Source organism: Cryptomeria japonica, unplaced genomic scaffold (assembly GCF_030272615.1).
Source record: "Cryptomeria japonica unplaced genomic scaffold, Sugi_1.0 HiC_scaffold_17, whole genome shotgun sequence".
Lineage (NCBI taxonomy): Eukaryota > Viridiplantae > Streptophyta > Pinopsida > Cupressales > Cupressaceae > Cryptomeria > Cryptomeria japonica.
Genome location: NW_026728839.1, coordinates 227180 through 252037, shown reverse-complemented (window position 1 = coordinate 252037; position 24858 = coordinate 227180). Strand labels below are relative to the sequence as shown.

Sequence of the window (24858 nt, the reverse complement as noted above, 5' to 3'; positions counted from 1 at the left end):
AGGGAATGCCATGGGGATGTTTGACTATCTCCAAGGTGTCCAAGGATGTCTAAGACATCCCTTGATTGTTCTGGGGATGATCAGATGATCCTGGTGGCAAGGCAACTTTTTGACATACAAATCCTTCATGTCATTGAAAAAATACTGTTTGAAAATTACTTTATGACATTAAAAAAGTACTGTTTTAGAATTCCTGTATGACATTTAAAAAATATTGTTAACTGTTATATAACTTATGTCATTAGCTATGAATTTGAATCATGATAAATTTATTGTATTTATACATTTGCTGCTGTCATGATTAAGTTTATTGCTGTTATATTGCTGTCACAATATATTTATTGCTGTTTTAATGCAGTCACTGTCTTGATTTTGATGTCATGTTTCTCAATATTAGTTGAACTTACAAAAATTTGACTCTATCTATCTATATATTGCTGTCCCACCGTTCCCCAAAAATGGCCTCCAGATTGCCATCCATGAAACACATCCCTTGCTGTTTTTCTGCATCCATTCCCAAAATGCCGTGGAACTTACATATTTTCTTGATATGACTTGTTGCATTGACTACTTATTGTTCAAATACCTATAATGAAAGTCATATCAAACAACTCATTTTGAAATTATAAATGGCTATCTACTTTTCAAGTACCATTAGAGATGCTGGAGCATCTTCAAGTATTGGTGGCTGTCCTCTAAAAAAGGTTGCATATTATACAGCTGTCAGTACAAGGATACATGTATCACTAAAGATTCATATAGATGGAACCCCATAATGTCCCAAAACTATTAGTTTTTTGTATCCCAACTTATAATCTCACTGCATTTTGGGCAATGAAAATCACACCTTTTGCTGGTGAGACTTTGATCGCCCATGAAAAACGCATCTTGTTGGCTCCATAGAAAAAACACAGTTGGATGAGGGAGATAGTTTTGTTGTTGGTGAACTTTGAAGTGACCTCATACAAAAAGATTTCACTGTTTAGCTATTGAGGTAGTAAGGGCAGTAACACATGAGGAAATTACTTAGTAGTTGAGCTCCATCTTAATCAGCTTTCTATAGGTACCATGGCAATTTCATAGAGCAGGCTAAAAGTGGTTGCTATCTTGTTGCCAGTAGAGTGTTTCTAGGTCTTTAACTTGTTTTGATTGGAGCTAAAATGGTGGAAAAGATATGTTGATGACACAGATTTTAATTGGCAACAGAGAATGGAGAACCTTTAGTTTTTCGAAATGCATTGTAAGTTGTAACATTTTATGTGAGTATCAAATATATAGTGAGGAAACTCACATGGATTTATATTTACAAATCGCTTCCCATCTCTTCCTGACACAAAAATGAGGTGTTCTTAGAACACTATCTTCAAAGAGAAAGAGGATTTCAGTAGGACGAGGAACACTTTACTGTGCTCTCTAAGTGGATTGTAAACCAAAAGAAAAGTGCATTTCCAAAGGTTTCTAGAGTGTGAGGAGGGATTCATTTAATCATGGAGGGTGATAGACTCTAGTGCCTAGCTTCTTGCGTTCTTATTGTCAACTGATAGAATCATTAAAATTTTAGAATGAAGGAATGGGGGATCAATCTGTTGTCCTTAGATTAGCCTAAAGAAAGTACTTAAATCAATGTACTCCTCAATAAAACTCAAGCAGTGAGGTCTATCTCATTGAGCACAGTATTGGCTTCTATTCACCATCATTTTGGATTGGAACTGGATAGCATCATCTACGTGGAAATTATTGTGGAGGATGCTTGGTTGTGTTATTGTTCTCTACAAATGTTCTTTCAATTTGTCCATACAATTGTATACCATTTTGGAATGACACACAAGTATCTTCCCATCAGCCTACATAGTTTGAGAGGAGTACAGCTTGCCTCCATCTCGTTCACCTCTGGTGTTAAGTTGCAATTTTCAATCCCTTGCACAGTAACAATTCAGTCACACTGCCTGTTGATTTTACATCACAAGAAGTGTAGAACAAGTTTGCAGAAATTTCAGCAAAACTACTTGTCAAGGTCACAGGGATTAGGAAAAATTGAAGCTCTATAGGAAAAAGACATTTAGCCCAACCACATTTCCTCAAGGGAAATTACACACTGCCAAATATCAAAGGAACCAATATCACAGAAAACTAGGTATACTATTCTATACGATTGTCATACCATCATATAGGCTGTTAGGTCAAAGTGAGTCACTTTATTTCTCAACTATTTGGCTTTCTAAGACACTCACAGATCTGATAACCTCCAAATTAAATAGAACAGGTGTAAGTGGTGTATTCTCAGGACGGTTTTGGACTTTTAACCCTTCCTTCCATAAGACATACTATTCAGACCAGGACAAGAACAAATTAAAATAGTCAGATAAAATGTATCAGATTGGCACAAAAAGCATCACAAGATATTAGGATCCCCTGGTTCACATTTATGCACAATCCTGCAAATATAGAAGAGACCAGGGATGATTATATCCAATGTAGAGATGACGTGATGAATACTTTAGTGTTGTGTTTATTTGCTGATCATGCATTGCAGAGTATTTACACTTTGCTATACTTATATGTCATATGTTATAGAATATATAGTGAGTAGTCAGTTATCCTTGCAACACGTGACATTCTGACTTTTGTTTGTAACTTCTGTAATAGGATCATTTCTATTATAAAACGGTGGAAAGCCATGACTGAGAAGATATATGCCTATAAAATGTACACCTTTTATGTCATATCCCCATCCCATACCGATCAGTAGTGTAATCCAAACTATAATTAATCCAGTAAAATGTAAAGATATTCATGCCCTATCTGAATATATTTAATGTTTACATATACATACATACATACATACATATATATTACTTATTGTTCATTCAATTAAAGATATGACTTCTTTAGTTTAAGTATTCAAATTCATAAAATAATAAACATATTATTAATATGCCCTTATATATTATTTTTATTCACACAACTATACAATAATTAATTAATGGATATAATAATTTATGTATACAACATTAATATATATATATCCAATAGTAATTAATTAAGATCACAAAGGCAGATTGAAGAATACCAATTAAGGAAAGACTTATATTCCCTATGTTAATTAAATATTAGCAAAGCAATCAATAATAATAATGAAAGCTTACTAGGAGTATCGGGCTGTTTAAGGCAAGTAATTGTTAGAGGGAGACGTGACCTTTATTAAAGCCACGTCTCTCCCCAAAGAGACATCGGACCACTATAAGAAAAGGCCGATACTGCACACGAATGCAAGGGGGGACTAAGACTGATCATTCAGATCATATCAGAGCTATTATGAAGTTACAGGCAGTAATATCCTTGTTCTCGGCAGTATGCATAGGGAATGTGCTTAATACGTATGCCTAATATATGAAGCTTGATAATGTCTGTATGCAGAATTTAACAGTAATATTAATATTATCTGCAATACGTAGGAGTCATGTTTAATTTTATGTATAATGGCAGACCAGATCTGACGCATGTCAGATCTGTCTGCCTTTACAGTCTATAGATAGATTAATGCTTAGAGTTTTAGGCTATGGTAATGTGAACTGTATTTATTCAAATCCATATAATATGATAGTTATGTGAACTACGTTAATTCAAACCCATATAATACGATAAGTATGTGAACTGTCTTCTCTGCTACAATCAGTGACCGTAAATATATAAATGTTAGGATGCAGACCGCCCTTATGCCTCAGAGGGAAGCTTCAAATAATTATATAACTTGTCTCAGATTACTGATAATTCACCTAATGAATACATTAAAATGGAAGAACTAATCTAGAGGAATAATTAATACACAGAATAAATAGTTTCCATAAATGACAGAATTAGAATAATTCTCTGTCGTAATTATATAAATCATCAGAATTAACCTATACTGTTCCAGGGAGAGGGGATCTGTAGGGGGGTCGATTGCCCACCTAAATATACCACCTACTGTGTGAGGATGAACTAGTAGGCCAGGAGGGCAAGTGACTGCTCCTGGGTTTGGGTTTGGCCATGATGAACCACCCTTACCATCCACTGCCTCTCTAGGAAAGGTAAAGAACTAATTAATAAATCTAACTGTACCATGTTTCTGGAACAAATAATACAAATGAATCAGCTTACTGTTCGACTAAACCCAAATGAACCATTATGGTAAAATTTGTCTATGAATCTTCTGCTAATCTTTCACCTGCATATCTGATTTATTTATTTCTGAATTAATTATTGTCTGATATACTTATTCTGGTTTCTATTCCAGGCAACCGTAATTGGTATAATAATAAGGAATATTACGTCAAATTCTGCTGTGAAATAAAGTAAATATGAATTTATTGTATTCAATTAATCTCTTTACTGTTAAGCCAATACGAATTTTGTTATTTTCTCTATTATCTGATTGTTTTTACTTATGACCTCAATCAGGCAAACTTATCTGTATTCTGTTATTAGGAAGGGACATCATATTTTATGTGTATCTGTATTTAGGTGCGAGTGAATCCTAAGTCTAATTCTTGTATCTTATCTATGCCTATGTAAATTGCTATATATGAGATGTAACTGAACATATTACTCCACATTATTGCTTACTGTTAAAGGAATTATGCACATTGCAATGTAATTATATTATATTCCTTAAGTTACATCTTATGTCACATTGGAATTTTTTTACTTTTACTGCAGGACAAATGCAAACAGGCTGAAGATGAGCTAGAGAAGTGGCGTTCAGCTTTTCAGAATGAGTCATTTATTCCCGCAGGCACATGTCCTGGTTAGCTGTTTCTCTTGTTGTAGAATTTTCTTTTTTTCCTTGGTATTCTAAAGCAGTCTTGAAATTTTGGATTGAATGCAATTTATGATTCACAGATGCTTTGTAGTATTCATGCATTTAATAAATATTATGCCTTGTTTTCCATTGGTCATAATTTTTTTCTTTTGGTGATGTAGAACCAGGTATTGTGGTGATTGCTGTGCAGAATCTGAGATCTTCCGAGGAATCATTGAAAGAACAGGTGAAATGCTGGCATGGGAATGCCATGTAGAGTTTCAAGCAGGCACTGCATATAAATTGAACTATTTATTATATATTGCTGGTTGATTTGGTATCTTGTGCTCAGTTTTTTTGTTACTTTTTGTAACAGTTAGAGAAGGCAAGGAAAAAGGAGGCAGCATTTATTGTAAATTTTGCAAAACGGGAACAGGAAATCACAGAATTAAAGGTAATCTATCTTCTTTTACTATGGCAAGGACTATCCTTAGGTTGAATCATTTCTTTCTGCTAAAAATATGTTAGTTAGTATCCTTTGAAGTCTTTGATTATCAGTTATGAAATAATAATTGTTTGGAGACTCAAGTTTTCCCAACTACTCTAGTTTGTAATGTTTGAGTTTCACCGATGAAATTTGCTCCTCTAGCATCATTTATTGGACTTTAGGCAATAAAAACAAACTTTTGTTGGGTTCTAGATGAAGAGTGTTGATTTTGATCTGTGCATGCCAAGATCTCAATGAGGTCTCAATAGCGGACTACCTTTTCTATAGGCAGTCTGAATAATATTTGGCTGGTCTAGACTGTGCTGGCAGTAGATGGATGAAGTGAAATCATAGATGGCTGGGTTGTTTCAGTTATCATTGTATGACAATGATGTACAGTTATTTTGCATAAGAAACTTAAAAGTTTTGAGCTTTGGCTAGAGATGCTAACTTTTGTACATTAATTCATGTATGCTATATATAGTTTTTTTTTTGTACATATGAAACTTCTTTAGTTTAAAAACTAGTCATTTGGAGCAGAGCAGGGGCAATGTCAAACAAGGATTGAGTTGAAGTGTGACATGTTCCTTACTACTCCATATTCTGGAAGAATTGAACATTTGTGTCTGCATTTCATCACTTTCAGCTTATTCTGGAGATTTCTCTTTGTTGATATCAAGATTTAACCACTTAGATTGATTTTTGCTTTTTAAATTGTGTGGAAATTGCGACTCTGTTCAAAAATATCATGGTAGTAATTTGTCAAATCTGGAGGTAAGTTATTTGTGATGATAATGTGCAATAGTTTATATGTACATATATTATATGTATATATACATGTATATCTCTACAGATAGAGAGACAGACAGATAGATTTTAATAACCACTATAGTGGAGATTTTGCTGTCAAATTTCTCCTCGTGCCTACTGTTCACCTTGTAAAGTCTCTGGTGTCAGATCAACGGTCCAAGCCCCCTGGATCTGGGTCCAGTTTGAACTGGATTTGGGATCTGACTTGGTGTGGCAATGTAATGTCCCCTTTTTGGAGGACCCGGGATGGTGCCCAAAAATCACGAATTCCATTAAAATAAGAAATGTAAGATAGTTAGGGATCATACCTTTACCAATAAAACATCTTTATCAAGATAAATCTGGGTGAAATCTCATAACCATGTTAGATAATATTTGGATATAATTTATAAGATGAATTATTTCTATTAGGGTTAGTAATCACATATACGAGTATAATGATATATAATCATCATAGTTCATTAGATAAGTCATGTCACATCTATATTCATCACAATAGGTTTGAATGTGGGAGCACAATAGGTTGCCCCTAATCAATCCTCACGCTAAGCCCAAGAGTGGATATATCACCCCCCTTGGTCCCAAGTGGTAGGCACATAGGACATCCATCATGGGGTGGTCTACTTAATTGGATGCTTGTCTCTGCCCTCCCTATTGTTTTAATTTTCACCACATCTATATTCATTTTTAGTATTCAATCACAATAGGGGTTGAATGAGGGAGCATGATAGGTTGGCCTGAAGCAATCCTCACACTAAGGCCAAGAGCAGACACTCACCCTCTTGGCCCCAAGTGGCAGGCACATTGTATATCCATCACGGGGTTGTCTACCTAGTGGGGTGCTTGTATCTACCCTCCCTATTCATGTCTCCTTATTCATCCTCTTATGACTCGTGGTTCCTCCAACAATCAACCATTATAGAGGTTGGGAAGGAAATCACAATAGAGTGCCCGGAAATCCTCCTATCTAAGCTCGAGAGCGGACACTTACCCTATTGGCCCCAAGCGGTAGGCATATTGGACATCCATCATGGGGTGGTCTACTTAGATGGTGATCTCGTAGCTGCTCCCTTTTCTTGCATTTCCTCCTCTTTTCCACATGATTGCTTGTCGGGGTTTAGATAGATTAATGATTTAGAGTATGTATTTCACATTATCATAACAATAATTGATTCCACTACTTCATACTACTATAATTGTAGAACATAAGATTATTGCAGGTTATAGACTTTCAGTTTGCTGATACAATTTAGACAGATCTGACCTTGATGCCGATTCCCTCCTTGGATGCTGAATGGTTCGATCTATTTATTGGATCGCTGGATATTGTTTTCTCTCTTATGAGGATTGATGTTCCTTTTTGAAACGATTCCTTGATGCTTGATGCTTGATATCTTCTGGACTGATCTGCTCTTTATGAGCACTGATTGCTAATTGGATAGATTGCCTTCCTTCATGGTTCTATGCCTATATACTATTTTTGTGAAGTAACTGATGGTTGCATCATTTAATTTGTTGTCTCCTATTTAGGATGATTGCTGTGTTGCTGCTGATTGCTTACTGCTTTTAGGATTTATCCCCGCTTATATCTGTTGTTAGATGGTAGATTTTTTGATTCCATTTGCTGCCTTTAACTCTATCTTGCATACCCTTTTTTATACTCCGTCCCACCTTTCTTGATTGGAGGTGACTTCTTATAAATAGGGATGACTTCCCAAGTGTGGTGACTTCTCTCCCTATAGAGGTGTCTAATCATGATTTGGCCTTCTTATCATTTAATTGCTTAATATCCTTTAATGTATTTGGACTCTCTAAATGGTGCGATTATGCCAAGATAGGTCAGCCTTCTTACAAGGTGATTCTGCTCCAATGAGTCAGCCTTTCACTTATATTTTATTGCCTAAATTAACTTATTAAAGCTACGATACATTGTTGCCCTGGGTTGGCCCTAACTTCTGCCCTAGTTAGCCTTGTACCATGCAATGCATTGCCCAGGTTTAGTTATTAATACTGTTGTGATTGGTTTGTTGAAGTCATCATGGCGGGGGGCATGATAGGCAAGGAGCCGGTAATGTATTTAGATATTTTTAATAATTATAATATTATATTATTATATTTATAGTGTTTTTGTGGGGCAAAAATAAAATTATATTAAGAAAACCTAAATAACAGATACATAGAAAGATTTTCAGATGGCCATAGCCATCACAATAAACAACAGACAAAGAATCCATCAGGGATCCCTACCAAACCAATTGACAGAATGCAAAGAAGAACCACAATTCTGATCACACCTCTCTGTTCTCAACCTCAACCAGCTTAAATCAATCCCTGTAGTCCTCGTAAAGAATCTGAGGAAGCAACTGAGAATCTGAGAATTATCTGAGGCTCATTTAGTTAGCAGCCTTGTTCCATTCATTGGGGATGCGAACAAAGGATACAACTTTAAACCTCATGACAAACAAAGAATTTTCTTAGCCACTAGACCTAGTTTCCAAGAGGAATCCTAAAACTTCCCATCATTAGAAAGGGAGATCAAAATCATAGAATCAGTATCACATATTATCTTTTTCTAGGCAATAGCACAATGCTTTTCAAGAGCAAAAAGAATAGTTCAAGCTTCTATCTAATTATTAGATTACCCATGTAGTTAGAGAGGAAAACTGAACTAGACCAGCAATATCATGACCAATACCACCAATCCTTCTTGCACCTGGGTTGCTCTAGAGGAGCCATCTGTGTTGATTTTAAGGAAGTTAGAGGGAGGAGGAGGACCACTTACCTGATTATTCGCCTTCCTAGCTTTCTGAACTCTTGAGCCCAACATAGCTTGTGAAGTAGAAAGAAAGATTAACTCCAAAAGTTTGACAATGTGCATATCCAAGAAGGTAACAGGATCCTCATCTCGGAATTCAGTCTCAATGGTCTCCTTGAGCATGCTCTTACTTTTATACCAAACTTGTATAACGGCAATCCACATATCTTGGAAAATATGACAATTTCTTTCTAGCCCATGGAAAGAAGCTGAAGCAGGGGGCCGTCCCATGAAAATACCTCTTACAGATATTCTCCCAAGTAACACACTTATTTAGACTCTATAGCCACATAAGAAATTACACTTAGGCTAGCCATACTTGTTCCAAACACTTTGCCACCTAGGAAACTCAATGTACCTATCTTTCTGCATCTCTAATGAAAGATAACCGAGAGTTCCTGAATATCAGGGTCCTCCAAAGAGCTACATGGCCTAGATGCCAAAATTGGAGCCAAGGCCTCCCTATCCTTTGACAAACCTCCTCTAGGTGAACTTTTAAATCTCCTTCCAACCTTGGAGGAAAGATTTCCTCATAGAAAAGTTATGCTTAAAATCCACCACCTTGGACCAACGAATCTTTGGAAGATGTCATGAAGAGGTTGAAGATGAGGAAAAGAGGAGAGAATAGGAGGATGGTTGTCCCATGAATCATCCCAAAATAAAACATTATTACCTTTATTTATAATCTAGAACAAGCCTTGCTTGTTAAGCAACTCTCCCTTTTTAATAGTGATCCAAATCATTGAATTCTTCCCACTCAACTCCATTCATGAGATATCTTTGTTTGCAACCTCCCCTAAATTTTAAAATTGAGAACCTTGGCTCAACCTTACACCATGTCCAATATAATTTGGTGGCCAAGGCCTGAAAATTGAGCTTAGATTCTGAAGCCCAGGGCCTCCCACCCTCTTAGATCTACAAACAAGGCCCAACTCACAAGACTCCATTTGTGAGATTCCAAATTACCCGCCTAAAGGAATTTCAATTTCTTAGAGAGGGCATCAAACTCTTTGAGAAAACTCTTGGGAGCACCTAAACTTAGAAATCTATAGATTGACAAACATTACAAAATAGATTTCAAGAGGATCATATATTAACTCCAAGAAATTTTGTTCCAAGTTTGCATTAATTTTGATTCTTTACTTGCAGGCATTTCATCAAACATTTGCATATAACTAAATATGAAGAATTTCTGAATACTAACAATCACAAGAGTTGCAAATAAAATTCTGAATCATATATCCATCATTAAACCATGCCAATGTTCAAAGATTTTACAGAGAGATTTCGTCAAACAGTTCATCCGATAGCGTTTTAACAGATTTTCACGAATAATTACCACAAAATTAAATCTGGCAGCTCCAATTGCTCCAAACAACTTTTCTTTGCAAAAATTACTGATTGATGAATATTCTAACTACAAATGCTAAATTCATGTATTGCTGTTGTAAATTGTAAATTCCAAACAACAAATAGAGTTTGTTCCTACTAATGAACTTACCAATATTTTTTTATTTCTTTGCTTACCTCAAAAGGTAGCTGATTGGCAGTCCAAATCAGCAGTCAACACTATCTTTGACCACTTATTGAAGATGTACAGCACTTTCCATACAAAAATTGCTGCCTTTGATATTGGTACAGCTCCTTTGGAAAAAGGTACATCAGTCTTTGAAATAAGTGCCAATCAGCAGTCAATACTATCTTTGACCAGTTATTGAAGATGTACAGCACTTTCCATACAAAAATTGCTGCCTTTGATATTGGTACAGCTCCTTTGGAAAAAGGTACATCAGTCTTTGAAAACTTATTTCCTCACTAAAAAGGCTGCTGCAGCATTATTAAGGCTTATAAGGGCAGTGCCAAGGATGAAACAAGGCTTATTAAGCCTTCTAACAAGATTTGACCCTATCCGAATATTTTCCAAGGTGTACAGCACTCTTGGGGAAACTTCAATGGTATGTCTGGGAATAGAATGCCAGCTGCAAATGAATATATTCATTTTTTTTAAATCAACTTCTCTTCACACCGCACACAATGCACTTGTAAATTCTGCTCTCTTCACCACTTGCACACACAACATTAATTCACAAATTTATTATTTGTTCATAAATCTTCAATAAATTTGTGTTGAAATATAGCTAGGCCGCATCCCTTGATTGGGCCGACCTAGCCTTTGAATTTCTAATTGGCCATTGGCCTTAGAAATTTGGCATATAAGCTGGACCTATTTGTAATCATATGAGACTGGCCCTATTTGGGCGTAAAAGCTATATGTAACGTGTTACAGGGCAAGACCCAAAGCAAATGTAACTTGTAACTTGTAAAACAATTTTTGTATTTTGGTGCCAAATTCATTGTAGCTGACCAAGGCAAATAGGTCACATGTATCTCCTATATAAGCAAGGCAATCTAAGCAACCCAATACACCATTCATGCATTCATTCAATCCAGTGATCTGATCTGCAAGTGAATACATTTAAGACTCAGCGAATTTCTTCTAAGACTCAGCGAATATACATTGAAGGCCTGCAATCATGCTCTGAGGTCAGCTAACTTACCTTGGAGATCAGCGAATTTATTCTGAGCCATAGCGCATCTCTCTAGCTGAGTGAATCCAGTCAAGGGTGGTGATTATCATCAGATTGTTGTGCTTCTGATCTGCACCAGGTCTGCCCTATTTGTGATTGAAGGGACAAGTCAAATTCTGATCAGAATTCGAGATTCAGATAAATTCGAGATTCAGATAAGTCAGTTGTTCATGCCCTAGGTGGGCGAATTTGTACTTGGCTATCTTTTGACATTAATATAATCTGATCTGAATCTTGTTGCTGGGTTGAGGGAGGTTTTCCCAGGGTATATGTGTGTCATGTGTCTATTTTGCTTTGCATACTGATTTTCTGCTCTTTACTATTAATCTGGTTGCTAAAATTAACAATTTGTACCTGAAAGAAAACCTGACAAACCTGTGAATCTGAAAGATATTTGCTCCAAACCTTGCAAAAACTGCCTAGGTGAGTTTTTGTCCACAAAACCAATATTCACCTTAGTGTTTTTGTCCTAGATTGAATTGCTGAACAATAGCTCGGAATCCCAAAGAGGGTTTCACCAAAATGAATAACCAATAATGATTGAATGAGTTTCCACAACCTACTATTAAAAGCCCTTTGGAATTTTGCAATATTTAAATTATATCATTACTTTTTAAATATTAATTCTTTTTGCTCCATAAAGTGACTTTATGTTATTTCACTTTTTGGCGTTAGGTAAAGTCACATTATAAAAATAATATATTCAACTTAAAAACATAATTAATCAAATACAAGTTGCCTGAAAACATTAATTTTGACAACTTAATTTAATTATTTAAATTATTTCTTCTCCAAAAACCTGTGCTGAAAATGGGGACACTACAGATCACTTTACTAGCAAACGATAGTCACCTAGGATCAATATCTTATATTGACTGCTCGTATTGAGCTCAATCCATCTAGGATCAATTTTAATAGAAATCAAGTATTTTCTGGAACCGACACTTGAATTGTATTGAGTTGAGTATTATTGGCTGAACTCCAAGAATGTCTTTTCCAACTTGGATTCAAAATCCAACCATAGCTTTTAGAATCATGAATGGTTTTGTTAGAACTTTGTCAATGAAGGGAACAATGCTCACAATAGGAAGGGTGTTCGTGGGTTCTAACATGGTTCTTTGTATCTTGCTGATTGGTATTCTTAACCTTTGCAAAATTCGGAGATTTTGGTTGATCGTGCATGTTTAACAACTTCACGGTTGGAATCACTTTGATAGAAAATTGACTATTAGATATAATTTGTTTGTTTGAACTATTTTGTTAGTATGGAAATACATTAACAGAATGAAACTTTGTTTATCAACATATCAATTTTGTTTCTATAGTGTTATTATTTTCTTCAAACTCATGACTTCTTTGAGGAGATCGTGATAATAGTTATTGAGGTGCAAAATCTCCACATCTTTATCGTTATCATTATCGACACTTTTCAATTGGCCAACCTGTGATGATAATTTCTTATTTTGGTTCCTAGTTTTTGAAACTCATTAGTTTGCATCTTCAATTCCATCCATGATAACACAATTTTTATACCATCAGCCCCTAATATTGAATTATTGGTAAAACAATGCGAGACACGCAATGGATTTCAAAGAATTGATTGATTAAAATCAGAATGAGCAAGACGCTCATAAATAATACAAGGATATTTACAAGAATAGCAAGTTTCTAATAAGAAACTGCTGAGAAGATCAAAGACGATCTAACCAAAATAGAATATACACTATTGAGCATTAATACTAAAATTAACATTATTTTAATATTCTATTACCCTCCCTTAATGCTCAATCTATTAACTACACCTATAGACCCCCTGAATTTTACAAATTTATCAGGACCAAGGGGCTTGGTGAAGATGTCTGCTGGCTGCTCCGAGGTAGGAACATGCAGCAACTGGATGGATCCGTCTTCAACCAGCTGTCGAATATAGTGACAATGAGTTTCCACATGCTTGGTTCTTTCATGGAAGACTGGATTCTTGGCGAGTTTGAGCACTCCCTGATTATCACAGAACAAGGGAGTAGGACCTGCCTGAGATACATGCATATCCGCAAGCATTCGTCGAAGCCAAACCGCCTCACAAGATGCCTTAACTGCTCCCCGATACTCTGCTTTTGTCGACGAGAGAGCCACTGCCTGCTGCTTCTTACTAGTCCATGTGATAGCACCAGATCTCAAACTAAACACATACCTGTTGACGTGTATTTTGTACACAATCATACACAGAATAAAATACCCAAAGGCATCTTATCCTCTCTTGAATAAAGTCGCTAATTGCTGAAGATGTCGCAAGAAGGATCAGTTAGGATGACTCCAATGTTCTTTTTAGTAGGGTCTCTACGTGTGGATAAGCACCAGTGGTCGTTGTGATTGCTGTGTCATCAAGGGGCCTTACGTTGCCAAAGATTTTCCTAAACTAAACAAACTTTCAAAAAATATTAAAAGAGTAGGGTTTGCAAGAGGTCTAGTCTAGTCTAACCCTAAGAATGACTCAATGCGGACGAGACTCGGTGAGATTCTACCAACTTCAATATTGCCATAAATTAACAATTCAATTGAAATTGATGCGATCTTCTAAGGTAACAAATGATTTTTCAATACGTCAAAGATCAAAGATACTACCACGAAGGTACATATCCAAGATACAACAACGATTGAAGGTTTAAGCGATTCAAGTATCTCCAGTCGACCACGCAAGGCGTTCCTACAATCAGCAAGAAGCTAGTGGTTTGGAAAGTGAATCCTACCAAAGATTAAGTCCAACACTTTGTCCTTCAAATTAACACACTACTATGATTGAGAATGATTCAAGAAAATGAACAACCATGAAGATAACCACGAGAATTGCAATAAAACACCATAACTTCAATATTTTATTGATCTCCAAGCCATCATGTACAACAATTGTTTGAATTCCCTCTTCAAAGCTCAATCTTGCTACAAAAACAACTTGCTAATCTCTAATTTCTCTCTAATACATCAATAATCTAATCTTCTAATTTCTAATGACAAAATGAAATGAAATGAGGGTATAAATAGCATCCTCAATTACAATGAACGGTCCTGATCAAAAAGCAGATCAACGGTCAAGATTATGACACCTAAACCCTAATTAGGGTTTATTACAAATAGCCTCCTTTTTACTGAACAATATTAAATGCATAGCCAAATATTAAATTTGGCACAAAAATCTAGGAGACATAGACCAATGGCAATTAAGGTGCCATGTCATCTATAACAACCTCTCATCTAGAATCTTATTCCCTTTCCAATGCTCCTTTTTAGCATATGCAATGAATTTTGATACGATTCCTTCGATCTCAGCGATTGGAATCTCGGGAAGATTCCTCATTCTTTCTTCTAGGTGGATGACCTGATCAAATGACTTGAGAAGAGCAGCGTCCCATTCAGGTTCAAGTTCCTTAGTCTTCTCAATCAGGAGCATGGTAGCAAACATCTGGTCCCGTTGCTCATCCGTGATAACATTTGCATCCTTGCAAAAGATGACCTTAATTCTATCCTCCAATTCCTGCAAATCCACATCTGTCTCAACTTCGATCCTCCTGCCAAGAATGGTATGTAGTACCTCAAATACCCTGTCCTGGATCGGGTTGATAACCTCCTCAACATGGCTACATCTAGTACTGATGTCCTCAAAGAGAACTTCCTTCATCTGGAGTAAGGTTGACCACTGAAGTAAACTGTGAGGTCCTCCATCCATGATCTTTTCCTGCGCTAAGACCTTCCTTGATGTTTGTCTGATTACTTGCAAGACAGGAATAATAACATCTTTGGTATGAGCAAAAGCGGCTACCGTTATCATCAAATTGTGGATGATCTCAAGAACCTGGATAGCTCGGTGAATGGTCTTCATCATCCTTGTTGCAAATTCTACGGCAACTGTATGAGATTTGTCCATCCAAGTGCTCATATGCTGGACCAAACTCCTGAATCTCTCTGCCTCACTAATTGATTGAAGGGGAAGTGCCTGTACGGGTGATCTTGTTGGATCCTGACGTCCTAAAGGCTGATTGAGATGGCTGAAATATGTTCTCCATGCACCGACCTCTCTCTCAAGCTTTCTATTTTTTTCCATTTCTTCCCTAAGCTTGTCTTTCAATGCCTCAAATGAATCGGTGGCATCATCCATTGTCTGTTCGGCTGTGGATGGACCTAGCTCAAATGTCTCTACATCATATTCTTCTGCGAGGATCTCACTTTCATACTTGTCCACTGCCGGTGTAGCTATCTGTAATTTTCTGGATCCAGTCTCATCTCTAATCATCTTGGACATCTTGGTAGCCTTCCTCTTCTCTGTCACTTCCTGGGAATGTCCAACAAGGCTCTCCAAATCAATCACATTGTCCTCGTCCTCGATCACAATCACCTTCGTTAATCTTTCCTTCAACCAATCTGGGATGGCAGATCTTGTCTCTTTAACCTGTATTTCCTTAAGCAATTCTTCTTCTCTGAGTGGAGATGTTACTTCATTATCTTCTTTATCTTCATGCAACTCATTGTCCTGGAGAGATCCACCTGGTGCCTGTCCTTCTTTATCATTCTGTACCATTGACTCCATAGACTCCTCTATCTCAAATGTCCTCTTCTCTTGTCGAGAAGACGTACCAGATGAACGATCTCGGTTGGCCTCTTGCTTCTTCTTGGAAGATTCTCTCTTCTCAGGGCTTTCTTTCCTCTTCGAGCCTCTTGGATGGAGATTGCCTTCACTTGCACTTCGAAGGTTGCCTTCACTTGTATTTCTGGGATTAGGATTGCCTTCGCTTACACTGGCTCCACCTTCAGCTGGTCTCTCCTCCAAGGTAAAAGTCATAGCTATGCCTTGTTCTCTCAATTTCTGATGCTGCACATCAACCCATCTGCGAGTACAAGACAAGACTGGAGCCATCAGAGCATCTAGATCCACAACCTTGGGCTCATTCCAATCTAACCTCATTGTTTTGCTTTCTCGATCATAGGATGATTGGAGATGTCTGCCACTGTCCTGTGCTTGGTCGGCCAATCTGTAAATCTTGCATTTCCTGATGAAATCCAAAGGCAATCTAGAATGCATCTTTCTTTTCACTTCAAGATCGTCTAAAAGATTCATCATAAAATCTTCTATCTGAAACTCATGCTTAAATTTCCTACCGACTGTCTCCTCTATATATCCATGTGGATCAAAGCTTTCTCTCAAAGCAAAGAATGAAAAAGAATACAAAGCTAACTCCTTCTCTGCATCATCCATGGCTAAAGCATTAGGACATACCTCAACTGAATTGCCCAATATGATAGGTACAGGAACTCCATTTCCATGTCTGTGTCTGAATGCCTTCGCATAAGCTGCCAACTGTCTTGTTACCTCAAGTAACACTATTCTGTCTGTCGGATATCTCGGCAACATGTATGGAGGTGAAGGACATCCATGAACTCTGATATAAGTAAATTTCGGAAATTGGATAAACCAAGCACCGTACCTCTTTACTAGCTCTTGTGCATCCTGTGATAGTCGATTGTGAATCCCACCTTGCAACGTCCTTGTGATGTTCATCGTGAAGGTATCATTAACTAACTTGTAGTTGCTTCCTGGCGGATGATGCAAGTGAACATAGGAATCACAAACTCTGACCTTGCCGGGTCCTCTTCCAACTCTGTGAGGTAGTCCTGCATACTCAAAGCTCCTGATTAAGGCATATATGAGGTATGAACTCATGTGGAAGGATTTGGTAGCTTTGAGTCTCCTTAATTGTACGTCCAAGCAATGGCTAATCATTCTAGCCCAATGAATTGTTCCTTTTCCCTGAACTATCACCTGGATGAAGTAGAACATCCACTTCTCAAAGTAGAACACCTGAGGGGCTCCCGTGACTCGGTTGAGCATTGTTATCAAATCTCTGTACTCCTCCTGGAAATTGATCCTATGTGGTGTGTTCGGGATCTTGCTCAGGCGAGGACGACTCTTAAGTAACCAGTTCTTGTTGATGATGCTTAGGCAAGCATCTGGATCATCTTCGTACATGGACCTGGCTCCTTCTATGCTTTTGTAGACCATATCTCTGTGCTCTGGAAGATGGAAAGCCTCACTTATAGCTTCTTTTGAAAGATAAGCTAAAGTGTTTCCCTCCTTGGACACGATTGTTCTGGATTGAGGATCATAATGACGAGCACACTCGATCATCAACTCATGGCACTGAACTGCTGGAGGGAAGCCGGCCGCCTTAATGATGCCACTTTCAATTATCCTCCTAGCGACAGGTGATGGCTTGCCGATGTAAGGGACCTCTCGAAACTTCTTCATACTGAAGTTGCCCAAGTTGGTATCTCCGATGTTGCTCCACTTAGACACGATCTTAGTCTCCACTTCTTCGTTCTTTTGATTTTCCTTCATGAGAGCTGGACGACTGGTGGATGCTCCCGCCTTCGGGGTCGCCATTGTAATACCTACACAACATTCCATAATAAGTAACTAGATTTTGCAATGTATAACTATAGATTAGAGATTAAATTAATTTTAGGAAACTTCATGATAAGTCCTTGAGTTATCATTTCCTAAAAACGATTGAGCTACTGAAATTCAAAATTCAAAATTAAGACAAGGGATCACATCGCCATACCTCTCTTGAGAGCTTAACTTTAAAAATGCAAAATTAAGAAATTCGCCTAGGCAAAAATCAAAATTTGAAGTTTTTCCACGTGATTTTTCTCAAGCGAACGTCCTCCTTAGCAACTTCGCCACCTTTGGGGTCTTTGATGTGATCTTGGCAAGTTCGCTCAACTCTAACCAAACTCGCACTCCCTTTGCCTTCTTGATATTTCGCTCTTCCCTTTGAATGGAAATTCGCACCTTGTATTCTTGATGAAATTCGCTCCACTTGAACACAATGCGCACTTCTCCTTTAATGATAATTTCGCACTTCTTTGTCTTCTCCAAATCGCAAATGAAGGATGAATGATGATTTGAAAATGAAATAATTTACCTCCCCTTTATAGGCGCTTGCCCTTTCAATTACCTCTAGGCCGACTTGGTAAAATAAGGCAATTTAAAACAAATTTTAATTAAAAAATAAGGCCGACTTTGTAAAATAAATCAAATAAAAACCCAAGCGCACCAATTTTTATTTAAAATAATAATTAATTCATTTAATGCCTTCGTTTTTTAATTAATTCGATTTTTTAAAGGCAACAAATAATTGATTAAATGCTTTGCGCTATTTTTTAAATGCTATTAATTGAATATTCAAATTTTATCGATTTTTTAGCATTTAATAAAATTCAAAAAATGTGTTAGCGCCAAAATTTGGGAGAGGTAAGGGTACAAACCATATCGCTCTGGTCCCTGGGAGAGGGACAGGAGCGAATTAGCATTTTAACCTTGATTCTTTTGCCTTTTACGTTCAAAATCACCACCTTCACGTTGAAACTGACATCTTCATTGGGTATCTCGAGCTTGATCGATTCGACTTTGTGGATAAATGCATCTTAAGGTCAATATCGCCCTGGTCCCTTAGTGAGGGACAAGAGCGAACCTTGTGTTCTCCTTGATCCTTATTTCTTTGATCGCCAATATTCATCACTTGGCAAGTAACAACATTACCCCTTCACTCCACGCATACTTTACTTGTCTTTTACAAGGCACATTTGATGTTTGAATGATTTTCGCCCTGGTCCCTTGGTGAGGGACAGGAGCGAACTTTATGTTCTAGCCAAAATTTGCCATCTTTTAACCTTAACTTCTGGTTCATCACCTTCCAAATGATATTTTCAACCTTGTTGATCTTTGTTTTGAGGTGATTTTTGAAGAAAAATGAGTGACTTAATTAATATCGCCCTGGTCCTTGCCTGAAGGACAGGAGCGATTTAGCTTCTTTGCTCAAGTTGATCACTTTTGGCGTTTGGTTTCTCGCATATCACCTTCTTAAGAACACTTTTGACTTTGTGCAACCCTGCATGTCCTTGGCTAGACGTGATTTTTGAAGGAACTGGCTAGTGTAGTGAATATCGCCCTGGTCCTTGCCTGAAGGACAGGAGCGATCCTTGGCATCTTGGGCTCATCCTTGTTCCTATCAACTCGCATTCGCCTTCACAATGTAAAACGATGTCCTTTGATCCCTCTTGAACACTTGAAATGTGATTATCATTCAAAACTTAAACCTTTATAGAGATTTCGCTCTGGTCCCTGACTGAGGGACAGGAGCGAACTTGGGCATATATTGCAAATCCTTCACCAGATTGACTTGCAATTGTCTTCAAGGCGTATAATGATGTTCTTTACTCCCTTTCGAACACTTGAAATGTGAGTGGCAACTTAAATTTGGACACATTTGAACATTTCGCTCTGGTCCCTTGGAGAGGGACAGGAGCGAACTTGGGCATTTAGTGCAAATCCTTCATCTTTGGCAGTCTTTGCAACTTCATTCTTTGTCGAGACACCTCAAACGTCATTGCCACCTTGTACTTTGACTTGGAGTGATTTAAACTTGGGAGGAAGGCGACATAACCAATATTTCGCCCTGGTCCCTGACTGAGGGACAGGAGCGAACTTGCATTTTCAGCTCAAATTTGTGATCTTTTGACGTTCACTTCTTGTTTGTCGCCTTCCAAATGACGTTTTCAACCTTATGCAACTTTGTTTTGATGTGATCTTTGGAAGAAAATGAGTGATGTAGTTAATATCGCCCTGGTCCCTGGCTGAGGGACAGGAGCGAACTGACACTTGTAGGCTCAATCGTGTTTTGCTAACTCCCAAATTTGTCTTCAATGGACTCGTTGTGCCCCCTTTCATTTATCCTTGGCATAGAATTTGTTTCAACTTGGCGAAAAATTGGTCTAAGGAAGAAATCGCTCTGGTCCCTGGCTGAGGGACAGGAGCGCCTAGGACAATATGGAGTTCACCTGGCGTTTTGCAATTTTCAAATTATCTTCAACAGGTCCGTTACGCCACCTTTACTTGCCTCAAACTTAAAACTTACTAAATTTTTGTCCAAAACATGCCTTATAAAGAAATTCGCTCTGGTCCCTGGGAGAGGGATGGGAGCTACCATTAAAGTTCGCCTTGGTCCTTGGCTGAGGGACAGGAGCGATTTAGCTTCTAGGTCTAGTTTTCCTCAAGTTTGCGCTTTCAAATTATATTCAACTGACAGGATGTACTTCCTTGGTTCTCCTCAAATTGCGAAATTGTTGACATCTTGCAAGGACAAGTCAATGTTGGATTTTAAGCTCCGGTCCTTCAGTGAGGGACAGGAGCGATTTTTGCTCCTGGCACATTTCCATGTTTGCGAAATTCTTCAAATTATATTCAATGGAAAGAACATGCCTCCCTTTATCTCTTCCAATCCGAAAATCGTCTTGATCCTGCAAAGACAGTAAAATTTTGAGAAACAAGCTCCGGTCCTTCTGCGAGGGACAGGAGCGATTTGTCTTCAACAGGCCCAAATATCATGATTTCAGGATTTTAATCACTTCTCAAGGCAAAAACAAGTCATTTCCAATGCCCGGAATCAATTATCAAAATTCTCAAAATTTGGTCAAAATCACTCAATCAGACAAAATATCAAAATCTCATCATTAACACTTAGGCAAAATTTTGGAGTTGCACTCAAAATTCCGACTGAAACTAGACAAACTTTCTTGTCCTCTGGCGAATTTACCTCATTTCAAAACTGCATCCTACGGGAGGAAGCTCAAAAAACTCTCAAGATGGACTGGACTCTGGCCTGAAATCACATAAAACGGAAACCCTAAGGCTTGACCCTAATCCAGACGACTAACACACTAAACCAAAACCCTAAAAAGCAAAGAGAAAGACGAGCAAAAAAGAGGGGGTCCCCATTTTAATGGGGCGATGTGTGAAATGGTCACAACAATACCCTGCTGTAGACTTACGGTCATCAACCGAACCTGCCCAGTCAGAATCTGTGTAACCACTTGAGTATAGGATCAGAACTCCGAGTGTACAGAAGTCCATAATCAGGAGTGCCACTCACATAACGCAGCACACGCTTCGCTGCTATCCAATGATCAGCCTTGGGAGCTGTCATGAAGCGTGAAATGTAGCTCACTGAAAAACTGATGTCAGTTCTAGTGGCAGTAAGATAGATGAGGCTGCCCACTAGTTGCCTGAACAGAGATTCATCCACAACTGGTGAAGATGACTGAGCTGAAAGTTTGAGCCCGGGTTCCATAGGAGTAGAGGCAGGCTTGCAATCCTGCATTCTGAATCTGTCCACAAGACTTCTGGCATACTTGGACTGGGAGAGAAAGATACTGTTCTCAGTCTGCCAGACTTCAACTCCTAAGCAGTAATGTAGAAGTCCCAAATCTGTCATATCAAAGGTGTGGCACAAATCCTGTTTGATCCCAGTGATCAAATGTGCTGAACTGCCAGTAATGATTAAGTCATCCACATAGACAACCACAAACAGAATATCATTACTAGAATGCTTGATATACAAGTTTGCATTAGATGGACTCCGCTGAAAGTTATGATCTGTCAGGTACTTATCAATTTTCGTGTACCAAGCCCGAGGAGCTTGTTTCAGACCATAGAGTGCTTTGACTAATCTACAGACCTTCTGTTCTTGACCAGCAACCTTGAATCCTGGGGGTTGCGTCATGTAGACTTCTTCTTGTAAGTCACCATTCAAAAAAGCACTCTTGACGTCCATCTGATGGACTTTCCAACTGAACTGGGCTGCCAAGGCAAGAACGAGCCGTATGGTACTCATTTTGGCTGTAGGAGCAAAAGTCTCCTCATAGTCAATGCCTTCTTTCTGTGAGAACCCACGAGCAACAAGACGAGCCTTATACTTGTCTAGGGTTCCATCAGCTTTGTATTTTACTTTGTACACCCATTTGCAGCTAATGGGCTTCTTCCCTGAAGGAAGGTCAGAGAGGGCCCAAGTGTGATTCTTCTGAAGACTCTGGAACTCAGCTTCCATAGCCTGTTCCCACTCAGGTATACCTTTAGCCTCTGAGTATGTCTGAGGCTCAAAAACACTGTGTATGTTAGCCATGAGAGCAAAATTGACTGTATGCTGCTGTTTGCTCTTATTACGGGAGGTTCTACCCTCAATGAGCTCAGTATCCCTGAGATCACCAATGGTCTTGGCCCACCATTTAGGCCGGAGAGTAGAAGTGCGAACATCTGGAGGAGCTGAAAGAGGCGCAGGACCAGGAACAGGAGCAACAGGAGGAGGATTATTCTCCGGAGGGAACTCAGGTAGTGCATCATCGAAAATAGATTCTGCATCATCCCTCCCATCAGGCGAACCTAATGGAATAAGAACACTGTGAGGCTGATCCTCAGAACTCTGCTCAGAAGAAGGGGACTGAAAGAATCCTCTGTCTTCATCAAATACAACATCACGACTGAAGATAAGACGGTCAGTGTCGATATCTATCAGTCTGTAGGCCTTATGGTGATCACTGTATCCTGTCATCATGAGTTTCTGACTTTTGGAATCCAACTTGGAGCGCTTAGCATCTGGAATCCAAACATAGGCAACAGAGCCAAAAACCTTCAGGTGGCTGATCTGAGGCTTCCGACCAGACCAAACCTCTTCTGGAGTCTTCCCCTTAACAGCCTGAGTAGGAGAACGGTTAAGAAGGTAGACAACAGTAAACACTGCTTCAGCCCAATACTTATTCCGAACACTCCTGTGTTGTAACATAGAGCGAGCCATCTCAACAACCGTACGATTGCGATGCTCGACAACACTGTTTTGTTGAGGAGTGTAGGGTGTAGTCAACTGGCGTTTGATGCCATGGGTATCACAAAAGTTGGAGAATGCAGAAGAACAAAATTCCCCCCTGTTATCTGTCCTAAGAGTAATGATACTATGTCCAGACTCTTTTTCAACAAAGGACTTAAACTTCTGAAAAATACTAAATACATCTGATTTATGTTTAAGAAAGTACACCCACATCTTTCTACTAAAATCATCTACAATAAGCAAAAAATATTTGCAACCAGTAACAGAAGATGTATTCATAGGACCACAAATATCAGCATGAAGTAATTGAAGTACCTTAGAAGCGCGCGAAGACTTTCCATGTGTGAATGAAGTCCGATGCTGTTTGCCAGCTTGACAGGCGCCACAGACTCCAAGATGCTGAGTCTGAATATCAGGTAAACCTGAAACAAGTCCCTCCCGAGATAGCTGAGAGAGATACTAAATGTTGAGATGTCCATATCTTTGATGCCACAAAGTGCTGAGAGGAGAAACACGAGCTGCCAGAGCCACTTCAGGAGAATCACCAGTGTCAAGAAGCCTATATAGGCCATGATCCTCTAGACCAACAGCAACAGTAAGAGGAGTCTCCCGATCAAAGATGAAACACTTGTGAGCACTGAACACCACATCTAGTTGAGGAGAATTCCTCATAATCTGGCTGACAGAGAGCAGATTAAGTTCCATTCCAGGAACATAGTACACATTCAGAAAAAGGAGAGTCCTGCCACCAGACTGTATCTGAACAGTGCCTTTGCCAACAACTGTATACTCCTCACCTCTGCCAAATACAATGGAATCACTGAAAGGTGAGAAGTCTGTAAACCAGTCACGCCGATGAGAAAAGTGACGTGATGCACCAGAGTTGATGTACCAAGTAGAAGACCTGGCATGATCTGAAGACCTCTTAGCCATAAAGGCATAAAAGGCAGACTCCTTCTGCTCGGAATGTTCAGCAACATGCGCCTTCTGGTGTGACCCTCCCTGCTTCTTTTGTTCAGAAGCGAGCCTCTAACGGCAATCTTTCTTCATATGGCCGTACTTGTGACAGTAATTGCACTGCACATTCTTCTTCTTAGCTCCATCCTGTGTCTGAGAAGAGCCTTTCTGCTGAGAAGGCTGAGAGGACTGAAATTTGCCTTTATCCTTCTGAAAGGATTGAGCTGTGAAGGCATTTTCCGAGGAGGCTGATGTAGTATCACTACCAAACTGTTGTTTCCAGCGATCCTGCTGTAGAAGTTTGGTGCACAATTCTGAAAACTTCAGATCAACATTGGTGGAAGTAATATTGAGGGTCTCAATGAAGTGTTCATACGATTTCGGAAGACTTTTCAGAGTGATTACTACCATGTCTTCTTCCTCCATAGTCCGACCAATAGCTTCGAGCTGATCTCGAATGTCCTTAATCCTCGTGAGGTGTTCCTATAAGGACATACGTTCGTCCATCATAATGGAGAACAGCTGATTCTTTAGAAAGAATGCTCGGCTCTTGTCGGATGTCTCATGCAATTCCTTCAGATGCTTCCAGATGTCAGAAGCTGTCTTGCCGGAAGGAATCTGCGGTAACTGATCATCAGTCACTGAGAGTTTGAGAAGCATAACTGCCTCTCGATTGCGTTCATCAAACTTATCTTGATCTGCACCAGGTGTAC

The 24858-nt window shown here is 38.7% G+C and overlaps 1 protein-coding gene across 3 annotated transcripts in view; it reads left to right on the top strand.

The window, feature by feature from the left end:
* The window catches only part of LOC131050272 (FKBP12-interacting protein of 37 kDa), a 137817-nt gene that overhangs the window by 34065 nt on the left and 78894 nt on the right, over positions 1-24858 (top strand). For all 3 annotated transcript variants that reach the window (XM_057984459.1, XM_057984461.2, XM_057984460.2), the window contains 3 exons: positions 4699-4786; positions 4963-5027; positions 5157-5234. In XM_057984459.1, the coding sequence (XP_057840442.1) occupies positions 4699-4786; positions 4963-5027; positions 5157-5234 (231 nt within the window). The remainder of the gene's footprint in view (positions 1-4698; positions 4787-4962; positions 5028-5156; positions 5235-24858) is intronic.